The 16678-nt window shown below is 45.8% G+C and overlaps 1 protein-coding gene and 1 long non-coding RNA gene across 3 annotated transcripts in view; one reads left to right on the top strand and one right to left on the bottom strand.

Annotated features, from left to right (window-relative positions):
* Window positions 1-1106: 1106 nt before the first annotated feature.
* Bpifc (BPI fold containing family C) overlaps window positions 1107-16678 on the bottom strand; it is a 59453-nt gene continuing 43881 nt past the window's right edge. Inside the window, exons 13-16 of one of the 2 annotated variants that reach the window (XM_005083801.4) lie at window positions 7842-7884; window positions 4605-4668; window positions 3354-3430; window positions 1107-1863 (exon numbers count right to left, since the gene is read on the bottom strand). In XM_005083801.4, the coding sequence (XP_005083858.1) occupies window positions 1741-1863; window positions 3354-3430; window positions 4605-4668; window positions 7842-7884 (307 nt within the window). In that variant the 3' untranslated portion in view covers window positions 1107-1740. The remainder of the gene's footprint in view (window positions 1864-3353; window positions 3431-4604; window positions 4669-7841; window positions 7885-16678) is intronic. The other variant, XM_040755177.1, reaches the window with a different exon arrangement.
* On the top strand, window positions 1717-2909 carry LOC121143332. The gene is made up of 2 exons (XR_005880551.1): window positions 1717-1839; window positions 2149-2909. It is a non-coding gene; the product is annotated as an uncharacterized LOC121143332 (long non-coding RNA).

Raw genomic sequence — 16678 nt, 5'->3', positions numbered from 1 at the left:
CGCCGCGGGAGGGAAGAAGGCAAGCGCCGAGGCTCAAAACTCGTCGCGCGAGTCGTGGCCGTCTGGTTGTGATGCCTTCTATGAGCCAACGCCAAACCAAACTCGGTTTTGGTGAGATCTAACTAAACGGCTTTTCTCGTATATCCGTCCCCCCCCCCCCAAGGTAAGGTCTGGCTGTTCAGCCCGGGTGAGCCTGGACCGCCCTATGACTCTTTGGAACGAGCTGGCCTCGAACTCTCAGAGATCTACTTGCTGTGACCCCGGCTGGGGCTGTCTGGGAATGCTTTTAAGCCGCTCCCGAAAACCCTTGAATCTGGACCAGGTCAACTGCTCTAGAGAATATATAGCTTGGAGTTCGAAGCCCCATTAGTAAAGCAGCTGAGCAAGATAAAATACTAGCGAACAGCACATTTGCCAGTGTAACGTTTCAAAATGGAATCGTGGGCACAGAAAAACACTTTCTGATACAAAAAGAGCTTTCCAAAGAAGCATATGACTATAGCAGATCATTTATTTCTACAAACGCGTAGGGAGGCATCTGGTATGGCCAGCAACGCCAGCAAAGGCGAATAAATTGCAATTGCTGTGAACCATTGCGGTCTCTTAGCCTGGCTTTGTTTGGAGTAATCCCTCTGTGGTTTGCCTTTAAGGCAATTGATTCCGTTGCAAGAAGAGAGCTTGCGTTCATTTGTTCCTAGTCCTGTTTCCTGTGAAGAAAAGCACGGTAGCAAACTAAACTTGGGCTTTCTGTCCACCTATGTCGTAAATGCAATGGGATCATAATTCTTCCTAGAGTGGCTGCGACGGTCACAGGAATGGAGCTGGAGGAGTAACCAGGCCAGGCTTTCAGCACTTAAACAGTTCTTCCCCATTCCCCCAATAACCTAAGTGATGTACGAGCAGAGGTGTGGTTTCTGATCATTTTTACATATCCATCCTGGCCATCCCATCCTGTTCCCCTGTCCAGTCTCGCCCAACTGACTAATAACACTCACACCAGCTGTGAACTGTCTGCGTTTGGAAAGCTGAACTGCCATTTTCTGTTCAATCCTTGTTCAGATCCTCAAACTTAAATGAACAAATGACACAGGATGACCACAGGAAGATTTAAGATTCAGTGTTAATATTTTTAATATTGATATTTGTAGAACATCAGTCTTGGCTAAAGTTAAAAAATTAAGTCTTTTCCATTTTCTGTCATGTTTTATGAAAATAAACTCAGGACAGGAGCTTTCACACACAGAGCCCGACGCTGATAGAGAACAATCTTAATTAACCACAGGGTAGTACTAGTAAACCTAAAACACAAAGTTCAAATAAGAAGAGTCTCCAAAGAGCACACACACACAAACACACACACACACACACACAGGCACACACACACACACACAGGCACACACACGCACGTACTCACACGCCCACACACACACCCCTGCCAGTGCAGATACAGACAAGCAGTCAAGTTCCTCACCCACCTGGGCGGACTGACCTGCCTCGTTCTTACCCACAGATTATAAACACTCACATGCTTACATATACTGACATACATACGTCCCGCTCCCATGCCTGGTCCCTTGTAGCCCCTTATCTCAGTCAGCCTCATTCTAGGTCTCTCAGGGCTCTAGAGAGACGTGCTTCACAGGGCAATAACGTCCAGGGTGCATGGCCTTCATCCTCCAGGGGTACAGTTTCTGTGGGGCGGAAGGCTGTTTGCTTCCTGGGGTGGATGGAACCCAGCAATCAATGGTTTGGCTGTTCTCTCCATGGCCCATCGACCAGGTGCAGACCTCCCCAGCTGTGGAGATTTGGCTGTTGTCTTGAGGGTGTCTCATGCGCCAGGTCAGTAGAAATCAGAAGGAAACCCTTGAAAAGCATGCGGAATGAAGATAATATTAAATTAAGGGCATATCTGGGTTTGCCTCGGGGAAGGAACGCTTCTTTGCCAGGCTCCAAGGCACCAAGCCTTTCCCAGCCCCTGTACACTATGTGAAGGCCCCTGATGCAAGAAGAGGCCATTTTGGATCATTGCCCCTAGATATGACCTAGGAAATGGGGAGTGGAGAGGAGGAAGGCTGGGGGTGAGAGGAACCGTGGAGTAGTGGGTAGGCAGGCCACGCTTTCTGAAAGTTGTTTATGCTTTCCAAACAGCAACCACAACAAAATGAGGAAAAGAAGGGGCAGCTACTGGTGAAGTTACTGAGTAACAGCCTCCCAGGAAACAGCGTTCACTAGGGCTCCATCCTGAGAACGGCTGAGACTGTAAGACCCAATCAACAGGGTGCTTTTTTTTGTTTGTTTTTTGTTTTTTGTTTTTTGTTTTTACGAGACAGGGTTTCTCTGTATTGTTTTGGAGGCTGTCGTTCCAGCCTAGCCTCGAACTCACAGAGATCCGCCTGCCTCTGCCTCCCGAGTGCTGGGCTTAAAGGCGTGTGCCACCACCGCCCGGCTCAACAGGGTTCTTGATTGTGCTGGTTTCAATGTAAAACACCCTTAGCCTCATGTGTTTAGAAACTTGGTCACCAGCTAGCAACATTGCTTTGGAAGGTTGTGGAACCTAGGAGGTGAAATCTTGAGGAGAAAGTGGGCCAGCGGAACATGTCTTGAGGTTTTATTAAAGGCTTGGGACACTGCTTCCTGACTTCCTGGAAATGTGACCAGGTCTGTCATATTTCTGTTGCCACACCTTTCCATGATGTAGTGGACTGTGTCCCTTCCATCTGTAAGCCCAAACAAGCCCTTTCTCTATTGAGTTGTATCCTGTCAGGCCTTTAGTTACACAACAAGAGAAGTAACTAATATACCAGCCATTTTCCTTTCTAAACTTCTTTGGGTCTACTTTCCTCAGAAAAATGGCATTAATGATGTCAGCCTTACAGCTTGTCTGGTGAAATAAAAATACTTTTAATGTATTTTCTTATACCGTGACGTGATTAAATGTGACTTCAAAGTGAAATTAGACTTGGTCTGACTTTTAAATTTTTCTTTGTTAATTATAAGCTTTAGTAGCTGGGTGGCTCTGTTTGTAAAACTTCTTGGACTGGTAAAAAGTTGAAGGAAAGCAAAAGTAAAACACAATGAGGATATGGGGAGATGGCTGTGTGGGCGAGAGAACTCATGTTCTTAGAGAGGACCTGGGTTTGGCTCCTGTTCCTACATGGTGGGACTCGTGATTGTCACTGCAGTTCCAGGGGATCCGATGTGGAACCAGAATGAATAGGGCATGCATACACACACTCACGCACACACATATCCACGTGAAATAAAGTAAATCCTTAAAAAGGTAAGTAATGAAGACAGCAGGTTGCTTGTTCTGCTGTGAAAGTCCACAGCAGAGAGGAGGTTCACACTCTTACCTCGAGAACTTCAATGTCTGAGTTGAGGAATGAGATGTTGTAGGGGTTGGGGAGAGGAAACCCTCGCTGCAGTTTTGCTACAATGTAGAAAAAGGTGCAAGGTAATTTGGCTTGGGGCACTGTATTTTTGGCAGGCATTTTAGAGAGAGATGAACTAAAAGCATTTTAATAGTTTATCTTACCATTGTTCCTGGTCTTGTTTTAATTCACAGTGATATGTCCCTAGCATTTTGCTGGATGAATTAGTAATGAATTTATATTCAGTAAAAAATGTACATGTAATTATGTATATTTGGACACTAAACAAAACAAACACTTCCCATTTTATCCCATTTAAGTACTAACCACTCCTGACTATGCTTTTCATTTTCTACATAGCCATAAAAGATATGTATGTATATATTTACATATATACATATCCATATATACATACTTATAACAGTGGGGTATATTGTGTATGTATGTGTGTGTGTTTGTGTGTGGTGTGTTCAGTGTGTGTGGAGGACAGAGGATAACCTCGGTGTCATTCCTCACTTTTATCCACTGCCTTGGTTATTATTGCTCTTGAGATAGGGTCTCTCATTGACCTGAAACTCCCAAGTAGGCGAGGTTGGCAGTGAGCCCCAGGGATCCACCTGTCTCTGCCTCCATCAGTACTGAGATTGTAAGTATGTACCATTGTATCCAACATTAAAAAAAATTCGAAGGGAGAGGTTCCTGGAAGATTGAATTCGAGTCTTTGTGCTTTCAAGACAAACATTTTACCAACTTAACTATCAATCCAGCCCCTCCCATTTATATTTTGAAAACTCCTAATTCGTGGACTTGGGGACGTTTTGTGTCTATTATAAAATTATTTTAACTGAGCTGAACTCCAAATGCTTTCGTTTGTCATTGTAGATGAGAGAGAACACCAGGATTGTCACCCATTAAAACCGTGTCTTTCTAGACAGTACTCCTAGGGAGTATAATATCATTTCAATTGACCTTAGGGAGACTTAACTGTCTAAGAACAGAAGTTTTATCTCTTTAACTAAAGCCAAGTTCGCCTTTCTTGCTGAGTGTGTAAATAGTGTTGTTAGCAAGTATAAACCTGTTAACTGGTTTTTTCAGCTCTTAATGCTGTTACTGCAAACTTCTGGCTCTGACCCGAATTCACAATAGCACTCTAAACATACAGGCATCAGGGTAGAAAGACCAAACAAAACCAAAAGTGCCCAGAGTCCCACTGTTTTGTAAAGAATTCCTTACTGTTGGCCAATGGAAGGACTCCAAAGTGAAGAATGGAGGACAGGATATTCTCAAATCTCACGACCTAAAATGAAAAAGGCAACTTCATCAGTTGCCCAATCAAGGTTCCCCAAAAGCATCATCCGTGCTTTGGGTGTGCACATCACCAGAACTCAGCTGGATAGAAAGCCACGACTATAGAGTTTCCCTGTGCATGTGTGCTAGCTTTGTGGAAAGCCATGCCAGGCAGGTTCTTTCCTCCCTGGTGGGAGGGCCTTCTGTTTCCTTTAACACTGGTGATAATGAACAGAGACCCAGGACAGAAGCAAATGTACTCATTTCGGTACAGACCAAGTAAACTATGGAGCACTAAAGTGTCATTCAGACATCAGCCTTCCCTGTGTTTCTGGGAACCTCGCCACGAGGTCCTCCCTTTGCACTGACAGCACCACCGGAATCCCCACTTTATCTTTAATAAACGGGCATTTGGATAACCTAGGCAGTGTTGCTTTCTGCAAAGACCCAGGTATTAAAAGTAAATGGGGGTGGAAGAGGTGGCTCAGTAGTTAAGAGCGCATTGTTCTTTCCGAGGACAGAAGTTCAGTTCCCAACACCCATATCAGGTAGTTCACAACTGCCTGCAATTCCAGGAGATATGATACCCTCTTCTGGACTTTGTGGGTGCAACACTCACAGAGAAACACACACACACACACACACACACACAAATAAATCTTGAAAAAGTGAATGGACCTAGATAAACAGCAACTCATTTAGTAAATACTTTCTTGTTTGCTGGAATACGGTCTCACTATAAACCTCAAACTTAAACTTGGGAGTCCTTATGTAGCCTAGGCTGGCTCTGAACTCATGTTCTTATTGATTTAGACTTTCCTAATGCTGGGATCACAAATGTTTGCCATCACACCTGCATCAGTGAAAACTTTTTGGAAATCTTGAAGCAATCTGTCTAGGCTTATCTCTTTTGTTTTATTTTTCTCGAATTATTTTGTTGTATTGGAAGAGTTATTCAATCTTCCAGTGCCTCAATTCCAACAGCTATAAGATGCAAACAATAATAATCGGCTGTCATCATCATCATGACCATCACCACCATCATTATCACCACCGTCATCATCCCCACCATCATCATCACTGCCATCATCATCACCACCACTATTGTCACCACCGTCATTGTCACCGCCATCATTGTCACCGCCATCATCATCACCACCATCATTGTCACCACCATCATCATCACCACCATCATCATCACCACCATCATCGTCATCACCATCATCGTCACCACCACTGCCATCATTAGCAGCAGCAGCTTCTCATAGGTGGTTATCAGAATTGGGTTAATACTATGCAAATTCTAGGCATAAACTATTGCCATTTTTTCTGAAATGCTATGGTCAGCACATGGTGTTGTCAACAGTGGGCATTTTGCTGGGATTCTGGATGTGCATCACCACACTCAGCTTTGATACTGACGTTTCAGACCTCAGAGGCTGGCATGAAAGGTATGTCTTAAATTACATATGGACTATGTGTGTTGCCCCTGACTCCTAATCTCAGAATTCTCCCTGAAATGAAACATCTATTTTAGCCTTAGCTAGATTTGCTGACTTGACTAACATTCCCAGGCCTGGTCCTGCCTTACTGCCACCTTTCTGTTGGATGTGGCAACAATTAACTCAGTCCCTATAACTGCCATGCACTACCTCATAAAAGGATAAGTGACATACAGCCAGGAAGTGGGACTTCACTGTTGCAGTTTGGCCTCAGCGTTAATGTATGAACTATTACGTGTATTCTCTATTTATACAGACAAATGCATCAGTTATCGTAGTGCAGGAACAGTGGCCATCATTTACTAACTACCTGCCACCTACCATGCTGTAGATGTGCTGAGTGAACTGCGCTTCAGCAGAGCCTCTCAACCATGCCCGTGATCCCTGGCTGCACACCTGCTCCAATTGCCTGCTCTTTTTTTTTCCCAGTACATACACTGTATATTTGTTCTCTACTTGGACTTCAACTGGTTTTGCAAAAGCATACACATATTCTCATATATTCTAAAACTGAGTTCCAACTATTGATATTTTGGGATGTTTTTGGCTTGTTTGTCTGGGGTCTGGCTGGTATGCTATGGGAAGCTTAGAAAATCCTCTGACATCTGTCCCTACATCACCCTTCTCCCCATTGCAGGTCATGATAGCAGAAGTCCCTAAAGGACTAGGGGGACCCCAGTGGAGAATCACTGCCAAGAATGTGAATGCCATAAAGGTGAACATTTGTCTTGAACATTGCTCAGTAAGACGCTGTAAATAAAAGAATGACATTAAGAGTGAATGTTTATATATAGCTGAGCACAAGCTAGGTGGAGTTCTAACCCTGAATTCCAACACATGTGCTTCCACATTCTATGGTAGGACCATTTGTGAACAAAGAAAGTCATGGATTGGCTGACATCTTTGACATCTAGAAGTATGGACATTCCAAGTTACTTGCTGGTGTGCAGGGATTTAAATGAGAGATGTCTCTCATAGGCTCATGTATTTGAATACCTGGTCCCTAATTGGTGCTGTTTGGAGGTTATGGAACCCTTTTGGCCTTGCTGGAGGAAGTACGTCCCCGGGGGCAGGTTTTGAGAGTTTATAGCTTCACCCTACTTCTTGCCTACTTGCTCTACTTCCTGTGTGGTATGGAAAGTGGTATTGGCCACTTCCTGCTCCTGCTACCAGACCATGGCATCCCTGTCATTATGGAATTCCCGCTCTGGAACTATAGGCCCAAAGAACCTTTCTTCTGTAAGTTTCCTTTGGCCATGGTGTTTCATCACAGCATCAGAAAGGAGCTAAGACAACATGTCTACTCTCAAGCTGGACATGGGTTGGATGCCTTTGAAGAATGAACTTGATTGTGAACTCTGAAACTTAAATTTAACTCTCCATGATCATTACATCCAGGAGACAAACCGCCCCACGGAAATGCCTATTTTTCTAGTATCACACACAGTCTTTCCAATTCTTTTCAAAGTCTATTGCTAAGCTAATGGGCTTGATAAATGAATACCAGGAAGGCCTCAGGTTCAATCCCCCATACTTCAAAATCAACCAAACACATGAACAAGAAAAAAATTCAGAGCTAAAACTATGGGGAAATCAAGGACTCAGAGACACAGAAAACTACACACACGGAATTCTGTTTCTTGTGCCTTTTTTGGGGCACCCTGAGAGCTAGCATTCCTACCTTAACGTCTCTATGGCTGTTCTCTGGCAAAGAGAGGCGGAACCTGAAAGGAAACAGGAAGAGGTTTAAAGGAAGGCAGATTTACGGGGGTGGAAAGCTAGTCCAGCAGTTAAGAGTTCAGAGAGAACCAGGGTTGAGTTCCCAGTCTCCCACATGGTGACTCACTCACAACTGTTTGTAACTCTAGTTCCAGGGGACTCATTGACCCCTTCTGACCTCCACGGGCATCAAGCGCATGGTGCATATGTGTGTGTGTGTGTGTGTGTGTGTGTGTGTGTGTGTGTGTGTGTGTATGTAGGTGTGTATATATGTATGCATATATGCAGACAAAGCACTCATACATATTAAATAAGACTAAAAAAGATTCTTTAAGAAAACTAAATTTTAAAATAATAAATGCTGGGCAGTGGTGGTGCACACTTTAAACCCAGCACTCGGGAGACAGAGGCCGGTTCAAGACCAGCCTGGTCTACAGAGCAAGTTCCAGCACAGCCAGGGAGAGAAAACCTGTCTCAAAAACAAAACAACAAAATAATAAGAAACAAGACAACAAAAAGTAGATTTCTTTCTTTTATAGATAAAAACAAATTACTACTGAAAAATCTGCAAAAGATGGTATACACTTCTAAACCCAGCACTCAGGAGCCTGTATCAGGATTAGGAACTCTATGCCAACTTGGGCTACCTAAGCAGATATACTACAAAAACAAGCAAAAGATCCACAAACTCAGAAGATCATAGAGTCTACTACTTGCATCTTTTTTTGCCTTGTAATTCGCTGCTTAGGAAGCAGAACATAATAACTAGTGGGGAAGATACCTTCATTTTGAAGATGGAAAAGTTGAAGTCAAAAGGGAGCAAATGGCAGACTTGGTATTAAAACCCAGACCCCCTCACACACACCTCAAGACAAGACCTTTTTATGGAGCCCAGGCTGGTCCTGAACTCATCAGCCAGCAGAGTGTGGGGATTGCCACCTGTGCCAATGCTCCAGCTAGAACCCACTTCCCTTGACACCCATCTCATCTTGCCTCTTTCTTAGGGTTCCAGGCTCGCTTTTGCCCAGACCTGAGACTCACATCTCCGTCAGCTTTCTCCTGATCTGCCTGTCTCTAGACTTCATCTTCTTCAGCTGCACGCCCAGGGCGTATGTCTGATGAGGACACTGCCCTGACCAAAAGTCCCAGTCACCTCTTCAGTATCAACTATTGGTTGCTTTGAGTCTTGAATTTTATCCTCACTAACCTGAACTATGGGATGCGATGCTGTTTTCCTCACCAAACATTATAGAATTAAAGTTTAAAATGTATTGGTACCAAATGCATACCAAAAAAATCCTGAAAAACATACATATTCTCATAAAGTGATATTACAGCCTCTGGTGACTGCATTTAACACCATCCACAGTGAGATGCATTTAATGTTGGCTGCATTTGAATGTATGTAATGTGCTGGCTGGAGTCTCTGAACATTAGTAGAATTGTGGAAGATCTTATACCTGAGAAGCATTTCCCTTCCTTACACATATGTTTTCGGTTCTCTGTCTTCCTTCAGGATGTTTCCTGTTTTAGGACTGGGCCCTTTTTCTTTCTCTGTTATGTAAACTTTTTGTTTTTGTTTTTGTTTGTTTGTTTGTTTTGAGACAGAGTTTCTCTGTATTGTTTTGGAGGCTGTCCTGGAACTCCCTCTATAGACCAGGCTGGCCTCACAGAGATCCTCCTGCCTCTGCCTCCCCAGTGCTGGGATTAAAGGCATGCTCCACCAATGCCCTTTCTTTTTCTTTGATTTGTTAACTTACAATATTAATTTTGTTAGTTTTATTACTATTTCTAGTTGCGTGTGTGTGTGTGTGTGTGTGTGTGTGTGTGTGTGTGTGTGTGTGTGTGTGTGTATTTCTGGGATTGGAGGTTCTCTCCTTCCACATGGGTTCCAGGGTCTGAACTCAAGTCCTCAGGCTTTCAGAGCAAGCACCTTTGACCAGGTGAGCCATATTGCCAACCTTATCAACCCTTTTGAATATCTTCTTTGCTACCTCTTCTGAGACTCCTTCTGTGAGTACATTTGAAGAAGCAGATTCTCAAGGAGGTATCAACTGATTATCAGGTAATGTCATGTTAGTAGAAACTAAGTTTGAGATCACTTCAAATGCATAATAAAAATCTGAAAGCCTTTTAAATCTGGCAAAGTCAGAGATGATGTCATTGGTATTGATCCTAGAGGATCCACGGGCATCTTTGAAGACATTGCTGAGGAAGTATGAGGGAGGTGCCTCCCTCTGACCAACCTATTCTGGTGTAGAAATCGTGTTGGAACACATAAGTCTCCTCTCTTTCCTGACCAGCCATGTGCGGACATCCCAGGAGCACCTGCTGCAACAGTGCCTGCCCAGGACGCACGACTACCTTTCTCCTAAGGCCACCTCAACTTTCTCTCACATGCTCACAGCTTCCTTTACTAGTGGGTTCTTGCCTCTGGCTGTGGAGACGCTGGTGAGACAAAAACCACTACCCCGGCTCTGAAAAAGACAATCCCAACTCAGACCCTGAGGTGAACCTGATTTGGCCTTTGAACTATCTTCTGTCTCTCCTCTGACCTTTAAAGTGCAGCTACTCAGAACAAACTCTAAGCATGGGATGAGCATGCAGGGCCATAGAGTTGCTGGGAAGGAGGGGAGATTCTCTCTCGGGCTGGGGGTGAGGCACAGTTTCAGAGCCCACTTAGCATGCCTGTGGTACTGACTTCTAGCCTCTCACAGGCATATGGAGAATGCAGCCCATTCAAAAGGTTTTAGAGAAAGTCTATTGCTGAGATCGAAAGCCAGGGTAAAGGGCATGTGTGACCTCAGTCGACACGGTGGAACTGGCATAGCAAGAGGCAAGGGTGAGCTCCAGTGTGGTGAGGTCCAGTGTGGAGGCTCCAGCAGGGCCATCCCTGCAACCCCGTGCCAGGGAGACCACCCAAGGCTGCGTGTCCCGCTTCTGTTTAGTCTGAAGCCATAGACTTCCCAAGGGCTGAGCGTTAGTCTTAATGATTGCATCCCAGTGTTCCCCGCACTAAGCATGGCGTTACTAACCCATTCAGAAGGTGTTCCATGAGCACCCATGCCAGTTAAGGCGCAGGTCCTGGAGATGACCGGGTACAATCAGACCCAGCTAGGGTGCTCAGGGAGCTCGCAGCTGGTGGGAGGTGGGGACATCTTCAAAGAATCCAATGATTAATTACAAATCGAGATAAATGTTCTGAAGGGAAGAAACATGTCATCGAGTCATGAGACAGAGGCATTTGGCCTGGCTTGGAAGATACATGAAGGTTTCCAAGGAAAGGATCCTTGAGTTGAAGCATAAAGGATGGATAGAGCTTAAAAGGAAAAATGGAAAGAGGAGGAAGGGGCCTGGCAGAGGCCCCTTGAGGGAACAGAATCACAGAGAGGGTACAGCAAAACGGCCTCGGAGAGGCAGGGAGGCTGCCCAGACCAGGCAGCCCCACCGTGTTTTGCCCCACTAATTTGATCTTTAGCCAGAGGCAAAGAATACGTGAAGGTTTTGAAGATGAAAGATGATATTTGCAATGTGGAGAGATGACTGACAGCCAAGAACTTCTCAGGAGCTCATCCCATGCTTAGCCATGTGTTGACCGTGTGAAGAAATTACTTTAAAATTGCAGAGGATGATACAAAGCAGTGTTCTTTTGTGGATGATGTGCATGAGAGAGAATGGGGTGGGAGAAGACAGTCTGGAACAAAAAAATTGTCCTTTGAGGAAAGAATTCCATATGCACCCTTAGAATGACACTTTGCACCCATTAATTGCCTGTTCCTCTCCCAAGGTAGGTAGGGGCCATTGTTCTTCTCTCTGGTCTCTGGACCAAGAGTCGTACAAGGCACAAAATGAGTTCTCAAGAAATCCTTACTGACTGAATGCAGAGAGGGGAAGAGAAAGAGAGAGAATTGGGGGTCCCTTTGAGGTTGAGGGCATTCTAAAGAAGGTTTTAGGAAGAGAGAGACGCCGGGGGTAGGGGTGAAGAGGCGTGGGGGAGCTGGGGCTGCGGGTTTGGAAGCTAGGACCAGGAGCTGGAACTTACAAGGCCAGGGCATGGTGCTCTTCTTCTCTTTGGGCTCCCCACTCTTTCTCTGAACCCTCTTCCCCTTTTGCCTCATTCTGCTTCTCTGGGGCTAACCTCCTAGCAGAGATCAAACAGTGTGGCTTTTCCTTTCCTCCTCTGGGCAGCTGCTGAGATTTACAGCTCATCTGCTCCAGGGTCTTCCTTTAAGTCTAACACAATTGCCCTTGAATTTAAAACTAAACCAAACCCACCAGAGTATGGGTTTGACCTGGAGCTAAAGATTTTGTGGGAGATACGAAGCAACAGGTAAGACTTCCCCAGTGTTTTAACTGTAGTTCCTCCAGCAGCCTGGAGGTTCTCCCGAGAAGGATCTGTTTAGTTTTCTCCTTTGCCAAGAATCCAAAAGCACCCTTACGATGGAAACTGCAGACACATTCTATCTAGACACGTGTTCCTGATGGCTAATGTGGGGAAATATTTACCAGCCCCACCTGTGAGGAGGCGAATTAGTAATCGGCTGCATTTGTGTTTTCTGACTGCATTGCTTGGGAGAGGTTGTAGGGTGTGTGTGTGTGTGTGTGTGTGTGTGTGTGTGTGTGTGTGTGTGTGTGTGTGTGTGTGTGTGATGATAAAGGGTAGGGCATTTGGGAATGTCTGGAGTCTTCATTATAGAAAAGTCAAAAATTGTGCCAAAGTTTTAAGTGAATCAACAATAATGTACATTTGATTACCGAAAGGTGTGTTGTGTATGTGTGTGCAGATGTGTGCGTATGAGTACACACAGGCTCACATGTGAAGGCCAGAGGTCAATGGTGGGTGTCACTCTCAGTCACTCTCTACTTTATTTTTTGGGACAGGGTCTCCCACTGACCCCAGAGCTCCCTGATTTGGTTATGCTGGCTGAACAGGGAGCTCCAGGGACCCTCCATCTGCCTTTCTCTGCTCTGGGTTTATAGACATTTGCCTCAGCACCAGACCAGCTTTTTGTTTTTGTTTTTGTTTTTGTTTTTATGAGACAGGGTTTCTCTGTATTGTTTTGGAGGCTGTGGGTCCAGCCCGGCCTTGAACTCACAGAGATCTGCCTGCCTCTGCCTCCCGAGTGCTGGGATTAAAGGAGTGCATCTCAGAGACTCCTGTTTGGACAACAAGCAACTTCATTGACTGAACCATCTCCCCAGGCCCCAGCTGCCTTGAGTTTTGCAGATTGAAGGTTAGAATTAAGCTATCTGAATGAAGACCAAGAAAGACAGAGTATCATTTAACTTGGCCTATGGGTCTACAAAGCACCTACTATGCACTAGAGATGTCTCCAAACACAATTCTGCTTGACTCAAGAGGCCCCATGACAGAAGAGTAGGAATCTGATGTATGATGTGCAGGGCCAATGCCATAGCTTCTAAGGCTGTTCTTACTGTCATGCCTCTGGGGACCAATTTACCCATGGTCAGACTTGGATTCTGGAATGGGAAGAGAGAATTAACTACCAGGACTAGTGGCAGTGGCCAGCCTTTGTGCCAAGGGCATCATCTCTGTCACCCTATCCACTCGTACATCAGCTCTATGCAGAGCTGAGAGGTGTGTGCTTGTCTGATGAGGAAGTTGATACTTGAGCCTGAATAGCTTGTCACAGGTCACACAGCTACCCAGTAACAGGCAGATCCCAGTCCGGATCCACCTGACTCCAGACACTGAGCTTCTGACTAGACACTCCCAGAGAGGTCAAGCTTGCTATCAGCGTCCCTGGCTGTCTGCTTCTTTTTCCTTTCCTCTACTTGGTTCCAGTGGCGAGAACGAGGCTGCGGGCCTTTTCCATCCAGGACACTGTTCCATATCTTCTCTTTTACCTTTCAGTGCTTAGTATTGAGAAATGATTTATAGTCTCTCTCAGTTTTGCGTGATACCAGGTTCCTGGGTGTCCTGATCCAGACAACCCTATTTATTTCCTAAGCCCCAGGTCTAGGGGCCCTTTTCTACATCCTGGCTCTTCCCTATGCCAAAGGCAAGGTAACACCGCAGGTAAACACCCACAGCTTTGAAATAGGTTCAAGTTCTGGTCCAGCCACTGGACAGCTCTGTGACCTTCAGAGCAAGTTACCTAAGCTCTGTGACCCGAGACTCACTTCCAGGTGCTCACATACCCTACAGATAGATGCTTGCTGAGCCTGAGATGGGCTGTAAGATTTAAGTGGTGTTTGGTTCTTTCCTGGGCTGTCCTCAACACCCAGGCAGTGGCAGGCGTGGGCTCCCTCTTGTGGCCTTTCCTCCCACTGGTTTGCCTCCATGGCCTTAATAGGAGGGCTTGCGCCTTACCGTGCTATAACTTATTAGACCATGTTGTTAGCTAACCCTGGGAGGCCTGCTCGTTTTTGGAGGGGAGGAGGTGGAGGAAGAGTATATCTGGGGGAAAGGGAGGTGGGGGGCAGAGGAACTGGGATAAATTAAAGGAGAGGATACTGCAGCCTGGATGTAACGTATAAGAGAAGAAGAAAAGCAAACAGATTTACGTGAAGTGGGTGTTGTGCTGGGTGAGGAACCCAGGAGACTTTAAAGCTCAACCATAAAGAGACGAGACGACTGCATCTCCCACAGATGAGTGAAGGTTCTCTCAATAGCGACACTCAAGGAGTGACATCGTAGGGGCTAAAGGGATAGCTGAGTGTTAGAACACTTGTTTAACGTGCAAAGCCTTGAGTTTGTCTAGCAGAGAGACGGAGACAGAGGCAGAGAGGGGCTGAGACAGAGACAGACAGGAGAGAGTTTGTGCAATTGCCCACCTTCCTGCTTGCTGAGACTAGACAGAAATGTTAAGTAATAGTTACAGGCAGCGTCTTTGAGCAGCAAATAGACAGTGTACACATATGGACTCACAACGTCACAACCCCAAAGAAGGTTTGATCAGAGCATCATTTTATGGAGAAGGAAACAGAGATCCAGAGATGTTAAGTAACTTGCCTAAGACTTCACAGCTGATAAATGGTAGTGCTGGGACTAAACACAGCTAGGCCCACTCTCTAATTCATCGTAATCACCCCCTCGGGTTTGCCTTTGATTGCTGCATTTCTTATCTGCACAGACAACACCAAGCAGCTCTGCCAGGGCTGGTTAGAAGGCCATGGTGTGCTGGGAGTTCATTTGGAGACACTATTGCCTGGTTCTTTTCTTTTGATGTCTGTCTCATGAATTCCCAACCACGCCCCCTTTCCTGATGACATCAGCCAAAGGTTAAACCTGCTCAGCCTGAAAGGCAGCTCTTTGAGCCCTGGAGTGGAGGCGGGGCGGTGATGCCTGCTGAGGACAACACTGCCTTTCAGCCCAGCCTTGTTAAGCTGCTCTTTGGCCAAGTGAGGACTGACCCACAAACCTCACCCACAGCCGGCTCAGTGCCTGAGCTTGGTACTGCATCTGCTGCAGAGCCATCTTCAGACCCCTCACTGTCTACTGTGCCCGTCTTCATAATGTTTTAAAAACCTTGTGTGTGTGTGTGTGTGTGTGTGTGTGTGTGTGTGTGTGCACCTGTGAAGACCAGAGGTCCATGCCAGATGTGTTCCTCAGTCATTCTCTGTTTTACCTAATCGTCTGTCTGTCTGTCTGCCTGAGACAAGGTCTCCCACTGTCCTTGGAGCTCATTGTTTCAGCTAGTCTGGTTGGGCAGTAGGTCCCCAGGATCTGCCTGTTTCTGCCCCTCAGCACTGAGGTTAAGCACTGGTCCCCATTGGTATTCAGTAGGCACTTGCCCACTGAGACAGCTCTCTGCCCTTCTTCATAACCCCTAGAACAGGAGAGCTACATTTTCCCTTGGCAGCGGCTCTGAGTAATGTAGAGACTCCTACCCAGATCTGACTAAGACATCAGGGTGGGGACACCTCCCAATCCACAAATCTCAAGGAGACCTATGGCAATGAGGCAGGAACCCAGGGTTCTTTGTCATGAGATCAGAGTGTTCTGAGGACTCCAGGAAGCTGGAAAATGGGATGGTGTGAATTTGGTGGGTTTAAATCCATTTTAAAAATTATTCCCTCAAGTAACCATAACACTGGCTGATGGCTCTATTGGTCACTAGGAGAAATTTCAGGCAGGACAGGGTCCATCAAGGCAGAGCGGTCCCCTGGCCATGCTTGAGATGCCATCATTATCTAATCCTTCTTTAGATTCTGCGGGGACGTGGACACCTGTGGCACCTAGGCATTGTTTACCTGTCCCAGCACTGAGCCTCAGTTAGCAATCTCTTCCTGCTCCTGCCATCAGCCCAGGTCCCTAGCCTTCCTTTTTTTTTTTTTTTTTTTTTTTTTTTGGTTTTTACGAGACAGGGTTTCTCTGTATTGTTTTGGAGGCTATCGGTCCATCCCGGCCTCGAACTCACAGAGATCTGCCTGTCTCTGCCTCCCGAGTGCTGGGATTAAAGGCGTGGTCCCTAGCCTTTCTTACCTGCTCTCTCCTCTCTGTCCCTGTCACCTGAGGTCTTCATCTGTGTTCACAATCCCAGGGAAAGAAATCCAGTCTGAATTTTCTCCCTCCTTCCTCCTGGCCCACGCAGATACTGAAGAATCTTTCCCTCTCTGCCCCTCTGCTCTCCGCTTTCCATCCGTTCGCCTCCCAGAGCTGCCATCTTGAAGGTCACCCATTATGGCTCGGGGTTTTTCTGTCTGACCCCCTGGAAATAGGGCCACCTTGGGGTCTCCAGACAATCCAGAGTTTTGTGCTTGCAGGTCTTTGTTTCATAGTAATTGTTTTTGAAATTATAATAATTTTAATAATTGTTTTGAAATTATTGTAGT

Source organism: Mesocricetus auratus, unplaced genomic scaffold (assembly GCF_017639785.1).
Source record: "Mesocricetus auratus isolate SY011 unplaced genomic scaffold, BCM_Maur_2.0 Super-Scaffold_100011, whole genome shotgun sequence".
NCBI lineage: Eukaryota > Metazoa > Chordata > Mammalia > Rodentia > Cricetidae > Mesocricetus > Mesocricetus auratus.
Note: the sequence above shows the minus strand (reverse complement) of the source record. Positions and strands in the feature narration are given on the sequence as shown.